Source organism: Podarcis vaucheri (assembly GCF_965113315.1).
Source record: "Podarcis vaucheri genome assembly, chromosome: 13".
Lineage (NCBI taxonomy): Eukaryota > Metazoa > Chordata > Lepidosauria > Squamata > Lacertidae > Podarcis > Podarcis vaucheri.
Window position 1 is genome coordinate 19,756,059 of NC_138751.1, and position 22,336 is coordinate 19,778,394.

The following is a 22,336-nucleotide window of genomic DNA, read 5'->3' on the forward strand; positions in this document are numbered from 1 at the left end:
GGTCGGGATGGGCAGGCAGTCTCCACCATTCTTCCTCCTCTGCCAAGCCCCTGGCATATGTGCAATAACTCTGTCTCATAACTGGGTCCAATGCTGTTTTCTTTTCTTTTTTACAATCTGCATTCCACCTCCTAGATGCTTGAAGCTGGTCCCTTTATTTATGCTCGTAACTTCTTTCTTTCCTTTTCAACCCGTTTGCTTAACCAGGCAACAAGGCTTGATGGTGGCAGCTACTTTTGCCTTCCAGTTATAACCAAGCATTATTTTTCCCCTTCAAATTTTTGTCCTCTGGTACCAATCCCTGTGCACCTGGAAAGTTCTGAGGATCATGTATTATTCTAAATGGAAGCTGAGCCATGAAGTGTAAATGGTTATTTTCAATATTTTTGGGCCTCTTGGGAAATGGCTCCTATTCTTCTTCTTGCCATTTTTTATTATTAGAAGGCATCCATTGTGGGGAAGAAGCAGAGAAAGAATGATGGCATCACAGTACCAATCAGGGATCACATAAAGTACAAAATGTGACCGTGGCACTGTGTAGCCATTCAGATTTTGCTACATGGGGACATCGCTAAGGCCAAACAAACAATATTACTCTCAGTTTGAATGGAGAGAAGTGGCCTACATATCACAGCTGTCAACTTTTCCCTTTTCTTGTGAGGAATCCTATTCGGAATAAGGGAATTTCCCTTAAAAAATGGGAAACGTTGACAGCTATGCTACATATCTCCGCTTTCCCCCTTGGCGAATTTCTTTTTTATTTTAATGACATTTCCCTCTCATTTTTATCCACAACCTGTAGATCAGGGGTTGGGAACCTTTGGCCTGCCAGAAATTGATGGACTTCAAAGCCTATCAGCCATAGTCAGCATGGCCAAGGATGATGGGAACTGGAGTCCAACAATGTCTGGAAGACTAGAGCTTCCTCACCTCTGCTGTAGATGGATTGATCTGCCTTTTCATTTCTCTCATTAATTGGGTCTCTACCCTACAACTTCCCTCTCTCTCCTTGCTCCACCTCATCCTTGCTCCATCTGTGTTCCCCGTCCTCCTGACCCCTGTAATATATGTTGTTTGCAGTGGCTGACGAACCTGAGCAGGCTGCTGAACAAGGTATCTTTCTTCTTCGCTCCATTCTTCCTTTTTGGGGTGGGGGTGGGGACACATAACCAGGAGGGGGCAAGTCAAAACGTTACTTCCCCTCCTCTCCAGCAAAATCTGGCATGTCACAGCCTGGTGATGGGCAGAGCTAGGCCACACAACCTCAGGCAAATGGCTGGAAAGAGAGCATAAACACATGGTTTCTGATGCCCTGCTCTACACGTGATGAGGTGATAGAAGAAGCTATATCTTAGAGACTAGGAAACCTGTGACTCTCCTGATGATGTTGGAGTACAACCCCCATCATCCCTGGCTATTGACTCTGCTGGCTGGGGCTGATGGATGTTGCAGTCCAACAACATAGATTCCTCATTCCTGATTTGGGTGAAGGGTTGCTTTTGAGTGCTCCCCTACAGAAACACTTATCTGCCATTATGCAGCTAAGACACCAGGCCTGAAGAGGTCCAGTTGCACTAGCTGTTAATTAGTTAGTTAGTTAGTTAGTTAGTTAGTTAGTTAGTTAGCTAGGTAGGTAGTCAGTCAGTGAGTCAGTCTGTCTGTCTGTCTTACTTGTAAAGAGTTGTTAATGTAGGGGAGCATTCATAAATGAGAACTGCTCTCTGCCATATGACACCCACAGAGGCAGCTATGGGGGTTTTTTTACCCAAGAATATCCGAGGACATTATTCTCATGGGTGTTCTGGTCCAGGAAACACTGTCAGGAGAACGTGGAGAGCTCTGGTGCTTTTACAAGTTGCCACAAGGTTTTACAAAAGAGAATGGAAAAGACCTTGGCCACTATGTCTAAATTAAGGCTAGCCAACCTTCTGCCCTCAGTCTTTGAGGGGGTTTTCTTTTTGCCCTTCTCACGTGAAATACTAGGCCAAAAGCTCTGCCTCATTCTGATGCATAGTAGGCTTGGCTTGAGTGTGGTGCCGAGTGCACCACCTTTCTGAGTTAAATTTAACGGCTTACTTTATTTACATACGCACACACCTCCGGCAGCTCCCATGAGGTATTTCTGACTTCCAAGAAGTTATCTCCCCAGCCATCCACACCCCTCAAAGCAGGAGGATGTGCACAGGTTCCTAACAGAATATGCCTTGTTGATATATTTTGTGGAGATATATCTACAGGCCTCTGGTGTTGTCCGTGTGCCACACATGTTCTGGATACATGCATGTCATGTGTTTTCTCTATGTATCTGTGTTGAGAACATGTGCACCCCCATCATGTCTATAAGGGAAGCAACATATCTAAGCCCTGATGTGGGCAAAAGATATTTTCCAGTACCTATGGACATGCCTGTGACCATGATCATGAAAACCGTCTTCTGTCTGGTGTCTGTCTGGACTCACCTGCCAACAGCCCTGAAATTTCAAAAAGTGAAAATCCAGACACAAAAGTTGTTGAGAATTATTATTATTATTATTATTATTATTAGCCAGATGTGTATGCCAACATGGGTTGCATATATGTCCAGATTTTCCTGATTCCGACTGCAGTATTCTGGGTATGTCCACATGTACGGCAACCCTAATCTAGTTGTATTATGGTTTGATATCATTTTAATATCTTTGAAGAAAACAATGGACCACTCTCTTAGCCCCTTGCTCCCTCCACCCAACCAACCATATGAACTAACAGCAGAGTTTCATTCAAAATTAAATGAGATGGACATGTCTCAGAAGAGAGTTTTCTGAGAACTGTGGGAGAATTTCGCCTTACTCCTCCCTCCCCCAAAAAATCCCCAACAACCACTGACCCCACCTCCATTTTACCCCCACCAAACACCATGAATAATTTGAGGAGGCTGTTTTAGACCGGTCTCTTGCTGGGTGGGGCTGATGAGAGTCCTAGTGCAAAATGTTCGGAGGGCACCAAGATGGGGAAGGTTGACATGAGCCTCTGTGGACTATAGTCCACCAGCTACTTCAAGTGTCATCCTCAGAGTTGCAGATGGATCGATAGGCAGAGAGACCCAGTAACCCCACTGCCATGCATCAACTCTTTCGTCACGACACAATTTCGGTATTACATTCTTCATTTCCTCCAGTTCAACAATCTATACCTTTCAAATTGACCTGCAGTCAGATACCGGTATACCGTATTTTCCCGTGTATAACACGCCCCCGTGTTTTTTTTGGGGGGACTCCAAATTAAGAAAATGGGGGGAGATTTTCCAGACTTCTTGAGCTTTTTTCAGGGGGTGGCCCAGAGTTGTTCAGCTTTTTTTAGGGGGGATCGGCAAAAATTGCTCACCCGCCTGACCTACGCTGCCACTCGCACGCATTGCAAAATCCACCTATCGTCTGTCCCCTCGCCGGCAGAAGCCACCAATCACCCGCCCAATTGCCGCAGCGACAGCCAATCAACACCAGCCCTTGCTGCGGCCACCAATAACACGCCCATTAGCCACTGACAATCTCCGGCTCGTGGCAGCAACCAATCCCACATCCGTCCCCCCCATGCACTGTCCGTGTTTAAGACAGCCCCTGATTTTTTACACAATTTTTAAATTAAAAATAAACCTTGTCTTATACATGGAAAAGTACAGTATATCTCTGTGAGAACACAACGGTTTGTGCTTCACCAATGGTAGCTGAAACCCCACTTCCGCAGCTAGCTCCGGAGGGCAGCAAAGTCAGCCATTTCCTAATCCTGGCCAAGAGCCCGCCAGCCCTGCAGGGGAGCTGTTCTCACTTTACAGAGGGGGGAACGCAAGACAGCTGGAGGCAGCACAAGAGAATTCTCAATGCGGGCATCTAATTCTTGGGAGCTGGGAGGGCCCCAGAGACAGTGCCTTGCTGACAGCTACAGGGATGTAAGAAGCTCCCTTATACCAAGTCAGCCTATTGGTCTCTCTAGCTCCGTACTGTGTACACTTGTTGACGGGCAGCATCTCTGCAGGGTCTCATGCAGAAGCCTTTCTCAGCTCTACCAACCCTCCTCCTGCCCTCCAGAGTTTTTTGAGCTGGCTGTCTTTGTAACAGCCTGTTGACGATTTGTTCTGCATCTATTAATGACCATTCTTTGCTTTCTGTTTCTCGCAGAGGAAGAACGCCCCAGGCCCAGGTAAGCAACAGGTATAAGGTGCTTCTTCCACAGAAGTTCATTGACCACAGGAGCATTGGCTGCTGACGTTCTCACTAGAGGGTGGAAGGAGCGGTGTGTACACAAAGGCAGAGTTGCTGCCATTCCCTCCCTCCCCCCCCCCATCAGAGTCTCCTGCGTCTTTGTAAGTGGCCTGACAGGTTGAAAGTCAAGAGGGTTTTAACTCAGCAAGTTCTTATCTCCAACTTTTGCCTTATTAATATTTTACTTACTTCTTCTTAATTAACCAAATTTAGCTTGTAAAGCTCCATTAAACCAAAATACACACCCTTTACATACTTTTCTAAGGTCGGCCCAGTTTCCCTTCCACGAATTTCCCAATTTTTGTAATATTTACAAAACAGAATAACAAAAAAAAAACCATATAATTTTAGACCCTTTGGACTCCAAAACTCTCGCCCCCCCTTTCCCGGTTTCGATCCCCAAAGAATATCCATCAATCCGTCAACTCTCATCCCGGATCCCTCACGTCCGAAGCCCTCAAATCTCTTTCAGTCCCTCTCTGCCAGTTTTGTTGGTAGTCCTTTATAATAAGCATCAAATCTCGGAGAAGCTCTGTCCCAATGGGGTCTATGTTTCTTCCAACCAGACCTCCGTATTCAAAAGTGGAGCCCAAATCATATTTCTTATTCCTTTTAAGTCCAGATGTCCCAAATGACCCAAAAGCTCCAACTTTCACATTGATCAAATTTGTAATCCATAGGTCTTCCGATCTCCCCATGGGGAGATCTCTCCAATCTTCATTCTCAAATTCAAGCCAAATTTTCATCATCCAGGTCTTGTTTCCTTTGTAATCCATTTTTTCAGGCCTCTGGTTGTCTTTTTTCACCTGCAACGTTTCAGCTCCTCCTTCCCACTCCTCTGAGTCTGCCTATATCTCTTCTTGTTCAGCTGCAAAGTTTTCTTGAGTCAAGTCCTTGGCACCATCAACAAGATTATTTACTTCAAAATTCAAGGTCATAACATCTGTGGCCAGAGCTTCACTCTGATCTTGTAATTTTCCCAAAAGAAAGAACATTCTATCCAGCTCAGCCTGTATTTTTCCATCTGCCGCCATTGTAATGTCTCAGAACCCCCTCTAGAGGGGTTCTGGTTACTTAGTGTTCTTTCTCCAACAGTCTGGTTACTTTGTTTTTATTTTTTCTTTATTTTCAAGCGACTTAAAGTCAAATGTATCAAAAATAACCAGCAGAGATAACAAAAAGCCAATTTTTCTAACTTTGACAGCTCATTTGACAGCTGTCAAAGTCTTTATATCTCCTCAACAGGCTCTCTCACGGATCGCTCCCGGATCCAGGGGGGTTGCGCATCAGCTCCTTAAAATCAGATTTTATCCTCCAGCGAAATACTTATAGTACCAAATCGTGGAATTAAGAACTTTTATCTCACAAAGAGAAAGGTGGTCTTTCGACCTTAGTTATCCAACTCTTGCTTTAAGTTGTCTACAACAGTGTTTCCCAACCACTGTTCCGTGGCACACTAGTGTGCCGCGAGATGTTTCCTGGTGTGCCGCAGGAAAAATTAAAAAATTCGAAAGATTTTTTTTTTTAGTCAAATTTTCGATTGGGGCGCCGTCACTAGATGACCCCTGGGGTTCCCTCCCTCCCTCCCGCTCTGCGCCTCCCTCCTCCTCCGGGGAGGCCCTTCCTGGCTCTCGGCCAAGGCTTGGCGGCTGCCACTCACTCACTCGCTCGCCCACCCGTCCCTCCATCCCTGCACCCGGCCTCTCCCCCTCCGTCCCCAGCGCGGGGGCTGCCGGGATCCATAGTCCCCTCGCCCTTGGGCTCCGCGCCCGCGCGGGGTGCGCAAACTACGTTTCCTAGCATGGCCTGGCGGGCCGGGCGTTTTGTTTGAAGCGCTCTTCTCCCGGCCATGGAATGAACGCGGCGGCCGGGCGGGCAGGGGCTCTTCTGTGCAGACCCCGCGCAGCCTGCCTGCGCCCCCGCGGAGATCGGGCGGCAGGATGGAGCCCGGGGATCCCCGCGGAGGCGGAGCGGTGGAGGCGGAGGCTGCCCCCCAGGTAGGGCTGCATCGGGGGGGGGTATTTTTGCAATGCTGCATCCGCGCCGGAGGGGATGCATCGGACCGCGGGGAGACCCCTTGGCGGGCATGCAAGGCAATGCATGCGTGCAGGCGTTGCATGGAGTGCAGTGCAATGCAATGGCAACGCAGCGCCCTGCATGCATGCATGCAACTTCCACCGGCGCTCCGGACTTGGCAGGTGAGGGGGGTCCCCAGTGGGCGGCAGAGAGAGCCAGGAGGGCGAAGGGGAGCCGAGCCCGGGGGGATACTTTGGCGTCGTTGCGCCGGGTGTTGGAAGCGGAGGCTGGCGGGGCCCCCTCACCTGCAAAACCTGGTCACCTCTCATATATTTCGTGCATTGCATTCATCGCCCGCTTTCTCCTCCAAGGAGCTCCCGGGGGCACGTGTGGTTCTCCCCGTGTTATCCTCGCAACAACAGCCCTGTGAGGTGGGTCAGGCGAGTGGCCCAAGGGAGCACCCAGGAATTGTCCTGGCCAGGTGGGGTGATTTGAACCCTGCTCTCTGCCCGGTCTTCGTCCTCATTTAGCCCCCACATGTGCATGACTGTGCATGACTGAGGTTTCCCCCCCTCGTCTTGGCTATGGTGTGAGTCTGTGCTGTTAATTAATGGGGTTCTGCCTTCGGAGAAGATGAGCCAGCCCTCAAGGAGGTGATTATGTAATTTGCTAGCAATTCATGTCCCTCCCGGCGTGACGCTGCGCGCTGACGTCACGGGGCTGTAATGGTGGTGTGCCTCGAGATTTTTTTCATGAAACAAGTGTGCCTTTGCCCAAAAAAGGTTGGGAAACACTGGTCTACAAGACGGGGGGCGGACTTCCTTTTAACGCATCCCCCGGTCGTGCCGAATTTAAAAATAGGATTTTAAGTCCAATTTCCGTACTACTCATGGGTTGTTACTTTTGCAGTCCAAATGTTCAAAGGAAGAAGTCAGCGCTCTCCGGCCATGGCTCGCGGCTTCACTCCGTAGAAGAAGCGGTCTACTCACAGCACCACGCCACTCTCCGTCACCCGCTCCGAAGCCTTTAAAAAGGCTTCTTCGTGGGTCGGGGAGGGCGCAAATGGTGCCCACCGAGTCACCAAGTCCACAGGCTTCCGCGCCTGTGGTTTCTGAGGGTCCCCGCGTCGCCGCCGCGGCAGGACCCCTCTTCCACGGAGCCGATTCCCTCCGAAGCTCAGAGGGAATCCGCCATTAGCCAATCGCGCTAACCCGGAAGTCCTCTTCCATGGTTCAGTTTGCTTAACATAAATCCCGGCACATTTTATATAAACCATTCAGTACTCCATTATTACATCCATCAAATCTTATTTCCACTGCTGAATTTATCTTAATGCCGCCCACGTTTTCAAATGTACACAATTTCCCCCCATATATTCCATAAACATTTTCCAATCTTCTTTAAACATATATTCCTCTTGTTCTCTTATTCTATATGTTAGGTCCACAAGCTGTGCATATTCCATCAGTTTAAGTTGCCATTCTTCTTTAGCTGGGACCTTGCTCGTTTTCCATTTTTGGACTAACGAAAAACACAAACTGCAGTAGTGGCATACATAAATATCCTTTTTTGACACCTGGGAATTTCTACAAAACCTTCTGAGTGTTGATGGGCTTTGATTTTTATTTTTTAACTGTTGATTCTGTGGAGGCCTGATTAGATTAGCTGATTAATCTCATAGTGATTGTGTTATGTAGTTGGGAGGAGACGGTTTTTACAAAAAAATAAATATGTTATGACTTTTTGTGTGATCACTAGAGCAGCTTGTTGTGACTGCACTGATGTTTTTACAATTAAATTCTAAATTTTATGTGCAGTTGTTTGTCCATTTGATATGCATTTCTTTTTTACTGTACAGTGCAAAGAGTGAGTTAAGGTGATGAATAAGTTCAGTAAATATTGATCCTTCTATAAGCAAAAAAAAGGACAACCCAACACAAAATTGGCACTTGAAGATTCTGCTTTTTGATACACAAGTTTAAAAATTCTCTCTCCCCCTCCCCCAAAACAAAACACACTCACAGCAATTCATTTTAGCTCTGACATGTCTAATTCAAGGGAAGTGGTAGCAGAGATTTGTTTTAATTTTTGGCAGTGTTTTTTTGGGGGGGTGGGGAGAAGGTCAGTAGCATTTTCAGATATTAACTATATTTTTATTTCCTTGTCTGTATTTGCACACAAAGGCCGGTGGTTCCACAGTTGGCTCCTCCAAAAATCCCTGAGGGGGAGAGAGTAGATTTCGATGTGAGTACTCTGTTTTATTAAACTGTCCTAATCCCCGCCTTTTTTTCTTTTCTTTTTTGCATCACTTTCCAGACAGCCCCAAGCCTTTCAAACAAACAGCCTCTGCCGATAGACCAGACATTTAGCCTACTAGCACAGATGCCCTCCTCAGTCAACCTTAGTAATTAAATTGGTTCTCAGAAGACAAATTGGGGACCTGGTTCCTGGGGTTGCCTGATGCTCTGCTAGCAACTATACACACATGGCGGCAACAGCAGCTACATCTACAGACACTAGCTGGTGATAATACAGATCTTTTTTTTTCCCATGGGTGAAAAACAAGGTGGTTCCTAAGTGGAAAAATAGCTGGAAATGAAAATGTAACCATTAAACAGTCCTTTCTTCCATTTATATTTGCTTTTAATTTCTAAAGACAATGCCCGCAGTGTGTATAACATGTACTTTGGCCTTAACTTATTAGAGATAGTGGGCAAGCAGGCACTAGGAGACTTGTGGTCTGTCTCTGTGCAAGACTAAATGTCCTCCTGTACTGTTAGAAGTCCTGCAGCAACAAGTAGATTTTTTTCCGGCCATATACCATATTTTTCGCTCTATGGGACGCACTTTTTTCCCCTCCAAAAATTAAGGGGAAATGTGTGTGGGTCCTATGGAGCGAATGCAGGCTCCTTGGCTTCAGCGATAGCAATGCAAAGCCTCGGAAGCGCAGAGAGAGCGCTCCCTCCGCGCTCCGGAGGCTTTGCGTTGCTTTTGCTGAAGCCTGGAGAGCGAGAGGGGTCGTCTGAAGCCTTCGGAGCGCAGCGCAAGTTCCCACTGCACTCCGGAGGCTTCAGGTTCCTTTCGCTGAAGCCAGGAGAGTCTTGCTTCAGCAGAGATGGAGAGCTGCGCAGCGCCCCTTCAGCCAAGCGGGAGGAGAAATGGAAGGGGCTCCGTTTCTCCTGCCGCTTCGCTGAAGGGGCGCTGAGCAGAGAGGGGAAGAATTTTTTTTCCCTTGTTCTCCCCCTCTAAAACAAGGTGCATCCTATGGTCCGGTGCGTCCTATAGAGCGAAAAATACGGTAATACCTTTCAAGGGTCCGCCCTAGGCCAGCCCACAGAGACATGCACAGGACTATCTGGTTGACTTTCATCCCCTTCAAGCTAACCTCTCTCTCTGCCTGATGGACAGGACATCCACCGCAAGCGTATGGAGAAGGACCTCTTGGAGCTGCAGACCCTCATTGACGTGCACTTTGAGCAGAGGAAGAAAGAAGAGGAGGAGCTCGTTGGTCTCATGTCAAGGATTGTGAGTTCTTCTTTTTTTTTGTATATAATTTTAATTAGTTTTCTTTTCTAACAACAAATATCAAAACCATTTCCAAACATACATTCTTCCCCTTCCCGTTGACTTCTTTCAGTTTCCCCTCTGGTTTGTTACATTAAACGATACAATCTGCTATTCCTTATCTGTCAAAATGTTATTAAAGGATTGTGAGTTCTGGGCTGCAAAGGACTGTGTGTAGCTGGGAACAGAGGGGCGTCTGGTCAGTGTGGACACACACCCACACCCACACACACACCTGTGTATTGTGTGTAGACTGGCCCCCATTCATTTCACAAGGCTGTCCACACCTGAATAAATCCCCCACTAGTTTCATCTCTAGTCTTCCCCAATCTGATACCCTCCATATGTTTTTGGACCACATCTCCCATTATCCCTGACTGTTGGCCATGCTGTTGCGACTGATGGACGTTGGGAGTCCCAGAACATCTGGAGGGCCACAAGTGTCCCCATCCCTGCATTGGGTGGCTCATTTGAAATTGGTCAGTGGTCCAACAGTTTACCTGCTCACACCACCTACTTCTATTTTTTTTTAATAAATATTTTATTAAGTTTTCACAATAAAAAAGCATACATGGACAAAGAAAATACAAAATCACAAAGAAAAATACAGTACAAAAATACAAACATTAAACACATCAAAAGAAAAAGAAAAAAAGAGATAAAAGCACATATAGTAACAAAAAACAAAAATTCCCTCTTTCTTAGTTTCTCATCTTCAATTAGCTTATTTTCCCGACTTCCTCACGTCTCCCGTTCTTGTATCCCTTTTTAAAAATTAATTCAGCAAATTCATATCCTATTCATTTATCTGTTGTTAATCCAATCTTACATTTTACTTCGTTGCTAAAGCCCCTGCGATTCATTCCAATGTCCTTAGCATTCATAAATTTTACAGTATTTCTGCAAATAAATTTTAAATTTCTTCCAATCTTCCTCCACCGTCTCCTCTCCCTGGTCTCGGATTCTGCCAGTCATTTCCGCCACCTACTTCTAAGGGCGTCGTGGCAATCACATACAGTGGACGCTCGGGTTGCAAATGTGATCCATGCGGGAAGCACGTTCGCAACCTGCAGCGTCCGCAACCCGCAGTGCTGCATCTTCTGTGCATGCGCAAAGCACAATTTAGCACTTCTGCGCATGCGCAAGCACCGAAACCCAGAGGTAACCTGTTCCGGTACTTCTGGATTCGGCACAGTACGCGACCTGAAATCACGCAACCCAAAGCGACTGTAACCCAAGGAATGACTGTAGTGGTTTTTCCTTTGTTTAATTATAGGCATGGGAGGCAATATCCACTGCCATATATTTAAGGCACTCTTCCACCCCTTTGACAGTCATGGCTTCCCCCACTTGAATCCTGGACCCTGTTGTTTGTTTAAGGATGCTGGGAACTGTAGCTCTATGAAGGGTAAATAAATTTTCCCAGGATTCTTTGGGGAAGACATGACTGTTAAGTGGCACAGATGGGCTTTGAATGTATAGCTTGGATATGACTTGGGAATGTAGCCCATGAGAGCTTTAATTCTCTCTATCTCTATCTCTCTCTCTCACACCCACACCCACCCACACCCACACACACCCACACACCTGAAATGAAACCAGCACCACCCATCTTGCACTTAGGAAAAACAATTCCACCGGTGTTCTTTAACCCTTTCTCTGTGTTACTTTTCAAATACCTGTGCCACCACCCACTGCTATTTGTTCCATTTGAGAAAACATATCGGTACAGATAGCTGCTTTCCCCCCCCCCCCCCAGAAATTTAAAAAGGCTGGCGGTTCAGGGATCTTCATTGCTATAAAAGACAAATACTGGGTTGGCAAGGGGTATTGGGTGGGTGGGGGGGGGGTGATAAGAAATGCTGGCGGCTAAGAAGCTGCCCAGAGGGGAAAGAAGTTTTTTTAGGTTACACAGAAAGGCAAATTTTTATACGAGAGAGAGAGAGAGAGAGAGAGAGAGAGAGAGAGAGAGAGAGAGAGAGACGCAACCTGTTCTTCAAGATTACATCAAAGGGTCTGATCTGCTTGATGTTTTTACAGGTGACTTGATTTGCAAGCGTATGTTGATTCACCCAGCAGTGGTGTAGATAAGGATCTGAGAGGTATTTTTAAGAGACATTTCAAAATGTGGGTGAAATGTATTCGTCCAATTCCAGAGACATATGGGAAATGGCCTTTCGAAATATAAATTGGCACACTTTCCCCAGCAATATTTGAATCTTGTAGCTGCATCCTGTGTTGCAAATCATGTAGTGAGCTGGATGTTGAGCGAAATAACCTCCAAGGTTCCCTTGCAAGCCTATTATTTCAATGTTTCAACGTTTCCGAGCACAATTCAAAGTGTTGGTGCTAACCTTTAAAGCCCTAAACGGCCTCGGTCCTGTATACCTGAAGGAGCATCTCCACCCCTATCGTTCTTCCCGGACACTGAGGTCCAGCTCCAAGGGCCTTCTGGCAGTTCCCTCACTGCAAGACATGAAGCACAGGGAACCAGGCAGAGGGCCTTCTCGGTAGTCGCACCCACCCGGTGGAACACCCTCCCATCAAGTGTCAAGGAAATAAGTAACTACCGTACTTTTAAAAGACATCTGAAGGCAGTCCCGTTTAGGGACGTTTTTAATGTTTAATGCTGTACTATATTGTGTTTTTAATATTCAGTTGGGAGCCGCCCAGAGTGGCTGGGGAAACCCAGCCAGATGGGTGGGGTAGAAATAATAAATTGTTGTTGTTGTTGTTGTTGTTGTTGTTGTTGTTGTTGTTGTTAACCAAACCCATTGGGTTGGCTTAGAAAAGCCATTCTGGCTGCCAAAAAGCAGGAAATACAAAACCATACATAGAGTGCCAGACTGCCAGGGACTGTACAGAGAAGGAATGGCGGAGACCGCCTCCCCCCCCCCCAACGATGCCTTATGAGGAACGGTTAAGGGAGCTGGGCATGTTTAGCCTGGAGAAGAGGAGGTTAAGGGGTGACATGATAGCCATGTTCAAATATATAAAAGGATGTCACATAGAGGAGGGAGAAAGGTTGTTTTCTGCTGCTCCGGAGAAGCGGACACGGAGCAATGGATCCAAACTACAAGAAAGAAGATTCCACCTAAACATTAGGACAGTAAGAGCTGTTTGACAGTGGAATTTGCTGCCAAGGAGTGTGGTGGAGTCTCCTACTTTGGAGGTCTTTAAGCAGAGGCTTGACAACCATATGTCAGGAGTGCTCTGATGGTGTTTCCTGCTTGGCAGGGGGTTGGACTCGATGGCCCTTGTGGTCTCTTCCAACTCTATGATTCTATGATTCTAACCTTCCAGAGAAGAGGAAGACAGTATAGATTTACAATAGTGGTTTGAGGAAGGTCACGGCTCAGAGGCAGATGAAGAGCAGAGTTGGGCAATAATGGGAGAGGAGGAGGAGCGGGAAGCAGAGCTGGAGCAGCTGGCTGACACATTATCACTAGAAAGCATTCCAGACCCCCCCCCTTCTCCCAGAACCCGGCAAGCATTGAAAGTAGGAGAGCAAAGGGCTCAGAGACAAATGGCCCTAAGCAGCCACCGTAAGGTGGGTGGTGCTGTTGACGATTGAGGAGAGAAGGGGGAGTGGCGCTTACTAAGTGTTTCTAAGCCTCTCTCTGTGAATATTGAATAAAAGACTTTGGTAAGAACTCTCCCTGTTGGTCTATTCCTGGTAGCCTACTGTGGGGGTGGGATCAGATTCCCTAAAGCCTGACACAGATGCAGCCAAGAAAGTCACAGCATGGAAGAATCAAGGTCTGGGTCTAAAGGATGGGTGGGGGAGCCTGTGGCCCCCCAAATGCTCTTGGAGTCTTCCAGCTCCCACCACGACAGAGAGTGAGGCCAATGCTTAGGGGTGATGAGAGCTACAGTCTGGTGAGATCCGGGTGCAGCGGTGTACCTAGGAGTCGGTCGTGTTGGCCCCCGCCAAGGTCCCAAGCACAGGGGACCACGGAAATCACGCCTCTCTGCTCTGCCTTGGAATGACTAGGAGCCTGTCTGCCCATCCACACACTGCCCAGGCCACTCCTTCACTGCTCTGGGTAGCCAGGCAATGTGTGCAGGTTCCTCTTCCAAGTGCGCAAGGGAGCTTAGGTGCACCTCCATCTGGGGAGCCCACCCTGCTCTCAAGATATGCAGGGGAATAGTGTGCAGATTATGGTGCTGGAGGAGACTCTTGAGAGTCCCATGGACTGCAAGAAGATCAAACGTATCCATTCTTAAGGAAATCAGCCCTGAGTGCTCAGTGGAAGGACAGATCGTGAAGCCGAGGCGCCAATACTTTGGCCACCTCATGAGAAGAGAAGACTCCCTGGAAAAGACCATGATGTTGGGAAAGATGCAGGGCACAAGGAGAAGGGGACGACAGAGGACGAGATGGTTGGACAGTGTTCTCAAAGCTACCAGCATGACTTTGACCAAACTGCAGGAGGCAGTGGAAGACAGGAGTGCCTGGCGTGCTCTGGTCCATGGGGTCACGAAGAGTCGGACACGACTAACCGACTAACCAACAACAGCAAGTGTGCAGATCTGTGCAGTATGAAAAGGCTTCTCTCTCTCTTAAACCACCACCTTCTCTCCTCTTTTGCTTTCACTCCTTTCATTACCTTTTTGACCTCCCCCCACCCTTTTATTTTATTTTCCCCTCTTCCAGGCTTAGCTATTTGGCCACCTCTTTGTTGGGTTCATGGAAATATGAACAGTGCTCAGATCTGCAAAAGGCTCGTTTAAAAAAATAATCTATAGGTTCAAACTTTTACAAACAGGTGGAGTCTGAGACAGATGTTGGCAGCTGGAAAGAAGGGGAAGGAGGGGGGAGAGAAGAAAAATGAAGTCTATGTTTGGGGTGAATGCACTTTGGAGATCTAGGATCTGTCTCTCTTTCTCTAGGGCAGCTTTGCTCCACCTTGCACTCTCCAGATGTTTTGGACTACAGCTCCCATGAGCCTTAGCCAGCATGGCAAAAACACAAAGACAGACCTTGATGCAGGGAATGGTTGTTCTTTGCTCCCACCTAGTGGTTGGTTAGCTGTGTAGGCATAAGATCTTAAATGCTGAATCTGAAACAGCAACAGGGTTGCTCGCTTGCAGAATCTACTGAAGAATATTCAGATGTCGCAGGTTGTGTGACAAAAAGAGTGCTGGTCCACCAGCACTGGAAAAAGAGAAATAGTCATATGCATGGTTATCCCAAGTGACAAGGGTGTTCCACAGGACCATTCAGGAAAGGAAGGGAAGAAAGACTTCATGGGTACCATGGCATTCACGCTCTCTGGTTTGGCAACCCTTGGACTGCAACATCCCAGATCGGTTCCGTGCCTGGCAAAGGAACGCCTCCCATTTCCCAAGTTCTGTTGTTGAACGGCTCTTACTTTTCAGAAGCTTCTCCTGCCTAGTAGTCGGTGTTGTTTACAAAGTCACTTTCACGTTTCTCCTTTTTTTTAATAAAAAAAAATATTTTATTAAGGATTTTCTTGTTTTACAGAAGTGTAGTGCCTCGTTTTTGGTTTGTTTTTTTCATGTAACATTTTTACAAATCCATTTCATTTGTTGAGGCATTAGGGGGAGAAGAAAAAAGAAAGAGAGAAGAAAAGGGGGCGTGGAGAGAGGGAAGATGGATGGGGGTGGGGTCGGGTGGCGGTGTTTCTATTATGTTTAATGTGTGTAGAGTTTGGTGTCAGCGTTGTTTGTGTTGTTCACTTGTGTTCCTTTGGTGGTGAGAGAGGCTGAGGTTGGCCTAGGGTGTGATTGTTTGCTTGTGATTGGCTGTGGTGATCTTTGTTTTCGTGTGTGAGTGAGGTGGGTGGGTGTTTTGGATCAGGTTAGCCATATTGATTTGTATGCTGTTGGTGGATTATTGTCAATGTCCTGTTGGGCTGTGTGTGTAATAAAGGGGAGCCATACCGGGGTAAAGGTGTCTTCTTCTGTTTGTCCCCGTGTCAGTTTCAGTTTATTAGTTAATTTTTCTAGTAGGGCTGTTTCCCATACTATTTGGTACCATTGGTCCATGCTTACTCCTGACAGGTCTCTCCAGTGTCTGGTTATGGTGTTTCTGGCTGCTGAGAGCAGGTGGGTTATGAGTTCTTTGTGGTGTAAATGGGCATTGTTGTCTTGGAAGATGTTTAGTAGGGCCAATTCTGGGGTGATGTCTATTACTTGCTTAGTTATTGTACATATTTCTTGTATGGCTGTCGTCCAGAATAGTTGGGTTTTGGGACACTCCCACCACATGTGGAGGTATGTGCCTGTGGAAGTGCACCCTCTCCAGCATTTTGGTGAGGTTCCTGGGTGTATTAGCGCTAGTTTCCTTGGTGTTAGGTACCACCTGCAGGTGAGTTTCAGTGTGAGTTCTTTTCTTTTCGTTGATATGGATTTAAAGGGGGGTTTAGACCACATTCTGGTCCATTGAGTGGGGTTAATCTCATAGCCTATGTCATTCTCCCATTGTTTTTTGATTGCGTCTAGGGGATTTGCGGGATTTTGGAGTATTATTTTGTATATTGCGGATACCGTCCCTTTACCGTTTCCCTTTTCTCCTTGAGCACCGCAAAGGTCTGAGCCGTTTCTCGTGTCTTTCGGCAGGAACATCGGCGGGCGGAACGTGCTGAGCAGCAGCGAGTCCGCACTGAGAAGGAACGGGAGCGGCAGAACAAACTGGCCGTGAGTATTGCCATTGCCTGGCAGCTTCCCATTCCAGCTCACGGGTGGGGGACCTCAGGCCAGGAGCCAAAAGTGGCCCTCCAGCGTTCTCGGCCCGGCCCTGGGGACTCTCCCCAAGCCACACTTCACTTCATATGCTCATATCCTGGGGACAGCCCCCAGATTTACAAATCAGTCCCGCTGTGGGTTAAACCACAGAGCCTAGGACTTGCCAATCTGAAGGTTCGAATCCCCGCAATGGGGTGAGCTCCCGTTGCTCGGTCCCTGCTCCTGCCAACCTAGCAGTCTGAAAGCACGTCAAAGTGCAAGTAGATAAATAGGTAGCACTCTGGCGGGAAGGTAAACAGCGTTTCCATGTGTTGCTCTGGTTCACCGGAAGCGGCTTAGTCATGCTGGCCACATGACCCGGAAGCTGTACGCCGGCTCCCTCGGCCAATAAATTGAGATGAGCGCCACAACCCCAGAGTCGGCCATGACTGGACCTAATGGTCAGGGGTCCCTTTACCTTTACCTTTACCCCATACAAAATCCATTGAAGTTCAAAAGTGTCCCCGGATTCATGGAAAAAATCTGGTAACCTTACATTAACTGTCCCACTTTAAGTGGGGCATCCTAGATTTACTAGCTCCCAGGATGTCCCCTTTTGGCTCCCACGAGAGAAGGGCCCCGAAAGATGCCCGTTTTGGGGGCGTCATGATCTTGTGCGAGTCACGTGGCTCCCACGGGAGTGTGGCCCTAAAAAATGCACACGCTGATTTGACTTGGTGACATGTTGGAGAGTATGAAATGAGCCCGCTCTAGAAAAGGTGAGATTTACATTGACTGCTTCGCCCACATTCTCCCCCCCACAAACACACCACTGTCGTGTGACTGCTGGGTGGTGGCCCAGTTGGGAATGTTACCCTTAATCTGAAAAAAGGTTCCCTGCCCCTCCCTGTTCTGTCATTGGATAATGGATTCCACACGGTCGCCCTGTGCAGGAAGAGAAGATGAGGAAGGAGGAGGAGGAGGCCAAGAAACGGGCAGAAGATGATGCCAAGAAGAAGAAAGTGCTGTCCAATATGGGGGCTCATTTTGGCGGGTACCTGGTAAAGGTAAGTTGCTGGGTAACAGTAAGGAGGGATTTACTCTTTTGGATAATCACAGTCTTTGCTTTGCTTTGCTTCCTAATATTTCAACCATTTGCATGCCATCCAATTGGACCTGTTCTAGAGGTGTACAGTGCTAGCTAATTTCTCACTGCAAAACCATAGCTTCATAGTAGAGGACGTGCTTTGCAGGGAGGGTGGGGAGTGTTGCCATAGGATATTTGGCGCTTATTTTTTCTCTTTTTTGATTTTTCACCTTTTTTATGAAACAATTTTTATTTACTTTTACAAGTGTAGAATTATAACAATACAAAGTACATAGTCACACTTAGAGATTTCTCCGAATCTCTGGACTTCCCACCTTCCCTTCCGTGGGTCCAATTGTCAACCTTTGCAACTGCATATTATTCCATAATCCATATTTTATGTCACTCCATTTTGTCCATAGTATCTGCTACATTACCAGTGTTATTGCAATCCTACTAATGTTTTCATCTGCTTACAGTGGTCTCCCAGATAAATTTTTCCCATTCTTTATTAAAATTTGGGGGATATTTGGTGTTTCTAAGAGGGAAAGGGAGATGTGAGCTGAACAGTCTGGAGAGAGCAAATTCACCCTAACCCCAAGTAAAACCTGATGTCCACCTTATCTATTCAGGTTCATCCTCTGCAACTATTCACAAGCCTTTGAGAATCTGCTTCCCACCTGATCTTCTGGGACGGAATATATAATATCACCACGATGCCATCAAGTGGCTGTTTTCACAATTGCAGCCACCATCCCTTTCCTGCAATTCAGTCTGTCGAGGATAGAGAGATACCTGTAGCCGATCCAGATGTTTCTGGACTCCCAACTAGGGCTGGAAGAATCTGTGCATCTTGCTTCTCTCCTTTTCCCCATTTTTCCAATCTTCATTTTGGTTCTTCACACTGCAGCAATTTGCAAATTCTTTTTGTATATATGGGGGGGGAGGTTCCCAATGAAAATTCTCCAGCATTTTACTGCAAATTTCTCCTATTGAATTTTATGTTATTTTCACCAATATATTCATTGATGTGCACAGTTTCCAAATACATGCATTTTTGTAAATGTTGTTCCACTGGAGAACTGCAAAATTCAGATGAGTGCCAATTTTTGAAGGGTAGCTGTGTTTTGGTTCACGGATTGCTCTGGCAAGTTTTTAAGCAGCTTGCAAACACAGTAAAAATACAACAACAAAAAACCCAGTTACAGTAAACACAATCAATAAAACAAAAGCATTTTCTGCAAATAAAAGCTCTCACAGATCCTTCTAACACCAAAAGAGGCCGCAAATACTTTAAAAGCCTTCAAATTAAGGGTCAAAATCCTGGTTTAAAAAGTTTTCCCTAGGTGACTCCCTTTTGCACACGCTTCCCACCTGGTTTCTCTCTCTTAGGCCGAGCAGAAACGTGGCAAGAGGCAGACAGGCCGTGAAATGAAGATCCGGATCTTATCAGAGCGAAGGAAGCCGCTCAATGTAGAGAACTTAAGCGAGCAACAGCTGAGGTTGGTAACAGAGTGGAGCTGCAAGACTGGCGCCAAGGGTCCCCTGCAAGGGTCCCCCATAGAAGAGCCCCCTTGACCCTGCCCCCCCTCACCATTGCAGCTGGCTCATTCATGTGCCTCACACTTTGGCCCTGTTATAAGGGGGGGGGGCTGCTCCTTTTCCCTTATGGGGTATTCCAGAGCCCGTATAGAGTCCTTAAGTGTGTTCCTTATTGGTAGGAGAAATAGCAGGAGCCAACCAGAGTACAGCCATACCTTGGAAGTCGAACGGAATCCGTTCCTGAAGTCCGTTCAACTTCCAAAACATTTGGGAAGCCACAGAAGCCGCAATGGATGTTCGGGTTCCAAAGAACGTTCACAAACCGGAACAATCACTTCTGGATTTGCGGCGTTTGGGAGTCAAAACGTTCATCTCACAAGGCGTTTGACTTCTGAGGTGCGACTGTAAATTGAAAAGCAAAGTGGCTAGTAAGCCTGATCTTTATTCAGGAAACAGTTGCAACAGAGTCCCCACTCACCACACACAGGAGGGAGGAGAACCCTGAACAATGGTGTTCAAGCCCTTATATAGACTTTTGAAATTGCCCTCCCTGTAGCCCAAGACCAACCCCCTGAAACATCATACATACATCACAGAAGGAGGCGGTCTCCAGCAGAAATCCTGCCTGCCAGGATACCTGATAATGGTCACTGATTGCATTACCTGGGCAGCCTGGCCATTCTTTTGTGATGGTTAATACTTTAGTTCCTGAGTCCAGGTCACAGGCTCATCCTACACAAATGCGGCCTTAAGACAGGATTTGCAAGCAAAAAGACAATGGGAAGGCTTTCCCCATTTGCCTCCCTTACTGCAGAGCAGTGGCGTAGCGTGGGAGGTGCAGGGGGGGGGCGGCCGCACCGGGCGCAACATCTGGGGGTTAGGGTTAGGGTGCGCAAATCCACGGGTTAGGGGGCGCAAATCCACGGGTTAGGGGGCGCAAATTACTTGCCTTGCCCCGGGTGCTGACAACCCACGCTACGCCACTGCTGCAGAGGAATACTTGAGGTCAATGGGAGAGTCAAAATGGCTTCAGGATTGCTCTCCCATACTATTCCAGACACATGGTTCATATATTTAGATATGTGTGCATATATGAACATTTATTCTATATTTGAGACCTTAAAAGTCTTATAACAGCCCAAAGGGCAGAAGCAAGCAGACACAGCAGTGGCGGGGAAGGAGATACTGCTGCCTGGTTGCCCTTGGCTCTGTCTGGCAGCCAAGATGAGGCAGAGGAGCACCATCAGTTGACAGCAATGCAGAGAGGAGGGAGGGGACCAGGGAAGGTGGCTTGGCCAAAGCCCCCACCATGGCCATCAGCAGTTCTTGGCACTGTTGAGTGCCTGGCCAGGGAGGGGCATGAGGGATGTTGGGGGGGAGGGGTTTTTTTTAATCAGATAAGTCCCCCAAACCCCAATACAATTTGCCTCTCTCTGTCCAGGGACACAGCCAAGGAGCTACATGACTGGATCCATCAACTAGAATCAGAGAAATTTGACCTGATGGAAAAATACAAATGTCAGAAGTATGAGGTAAGGAGGGAGAAAAAGAAATATACTTTTGGATACGGAACTTTCCCTGCTGCCAAAATGATACTAACATCAATTTCCCTCTCTGTGTTTTGTGTTTTCCCTTCCTTTCCAGATCAATGTTCTTTACAACCGCATCAGCCACGCCCAGAAATTGTGAGTGACCTTGTGGTTCCGGCAGCAACACACACACACAAATTACTCTGCCCTCAAATCCCATTGCCCACCCACCCACCGCATGTTTTAAGGCCACAAAACTTGTGCATTTTCACAACTAGAATCCACAGTGTGGAAACGGCTTGAGGAACAGGTTCTAGTGTTCATGTGGAACTGTTCATGAATTCATAAAGTCCACAACTGCCAGGTTTATAAAATGTATTTTTAAAATCCTCTTTTTGGCACCTGCTAAGGACATTTTTGTTCAGACAAGCTTACCCAAATGCTTAGGAGTTTGGGGTCATTTTAATCTGTTTCAGCATTTTAGTATTTTAACTTTTGCATGTTTTAAAGTACAGCTGCAATTTTTTTCTTGATTTTCTTGTTATATCTTTATGTAAACTGCTTTGGGGGTTGTTGTTGTTTTTACAATCAAGCGGTACATAAATTTTCTGAATAAATAGATAAAATACTATTTTGGAGAGCTGGAATCCAGGTCACCAAAATCTCAAGATCTGCACCAATTGGAAGCTGAAATTCAGCTGTAGCATTCTCTCAAACTTTAACATTTCATATTTGGAAATTTGCTGTGTCATATTTTGGTCTTGTGACTGCTTAGCTTGAGTTTCCTTCACAAAATATATTTCAGATACATACTGTATATATGCAAGCAGTACACAGAGCTGGGTGTGAGTCTTCTTGGGTGGATAGATGATAGATAGATAGATAGATAGATAGATAGATAGATAGATAGATAGATAGATGGTGAATGTGGATATTTTACAACTTGTACATTTCTTCCTTGCAGCAAGAAAGGTGCCGGAAAAGCCAGACTTGGTGGCCGCTGGAAGTAAAAAAGACGACACCCACCCGCCTACAGTTCATGCAGAGATCTGGGAGCTACTGTTGATTGCAGCATCCCATTGCTTCCCCTGCCCTGTTTTATGTTGAAAGCTGACCAGCCTGCCCTTTGTCCATTCTTCTTCACCCCTGTCATGTGTGCCTGTAACAAGCTCTTTGCCACAAGCCAAACCCAATAAACCAAACTCTCCCCTCTGTGGTACCTCCCCAGTGAGTACAGCCTCCCTGTGTTTTATTGGTGGAAAGAATGTAGAATCTCTCTATCTTTCTCCTCACTTTCCAGAGAAGCTGCTTTATACTGAGTCACACTTCTGGTCCATCAAGCTCCTTATTGTCTACACTGACTGTCAGCACAATGACGATTGCTCCAAGCACGTTAAAACTTGGTTAGATTTGCATTTGCCCTCATCCACCTTTAAGCAAATGTTCCCCACAAAAATGCTTAGGCTACAATAAATTGCAGACCCTTAGCTTTGCAAATAAGCGAATAGTTTCCAGACCTTACAGCAAACAAGTCTCCATCCACTGGAAATAAAATGAAGAAAAGGGTTCCAAGCAACTTGAAAAGAAAAGTACTTGGCTTCCATACAAAGTGAATCAGGCAATCTTTGTGTTAGCTATAATAAGCAAGCTATAAAATCTCCCTTTTGGAG

The 22,336-nt window shown here is 46.7% G+C and overlaps 1 protein-coding gene across 6 annotated transcripts in view; it reads left to right on the plus strand.

Moving 5' to 3' along the window:
- TNNT1 (troponin T1, slow skeletal type) overlaps nucleotides 1-21,897 on the plus strand; it is a 32,569-nt gene extending 10,672 nt beyond the window's left edge. For 4 of the 6 annotated variants that reach the window (XM_082197118.1, XM_082197120.1, XM_082197119.1 and 1 more), the window contains exons 5-14: nucleotides 1,081-1,113; nucleotides 4,155-4,176; nucleotides 8,438-8,498; nucleotides 9,663-9,779; nucleotides 16,404-16,481; nucleotides 17,462-17,575; nucleotides 18,988-19,097; nucleotides 20,579-20,669; nucleotides 20,782-20,822; nucleotides 21,631-21,897. In XM_082197118.1, the coding sequence (XP_082053244.1) occupies nucleotides 1,081-1,113; nucleotides 4,155-4,176; nucleotides 8,438-8,498; nucleotides 9,663-9,779; nucleotides 16,404-16,481; nucleotides 17,462-17,575; nucleotides 18,988-19,097; nucleotides 20,579-20,669; nucleotides 20,782-20,822; nucleotides 21,631-21,676 (713 nt within the window). In that variant the 3' untranslated portion in view covers nucleotides 21,677-21,897. The remainder of the gene's footprint in view (nucleotides 1-1,080; nucleotides 1,114-4,154; nucleotides 4,177-8,437; nucleotides 8,499-9,662; nucleotides 9,780-16,403; nucleotides 16,482-17,461; nucleotides 17,576-18,987; nucleotides 19,098-20,578; nucleotides 20,670-20,781; nucleotides 20,823-21,630) is intronic. The other 2 variants (XM_082197122.1, XM_082197123.1) reach the window with 1 other exon arrangement.
- Nucleotides 21,898-22,336: the final 439 nt, after the last annotated feature.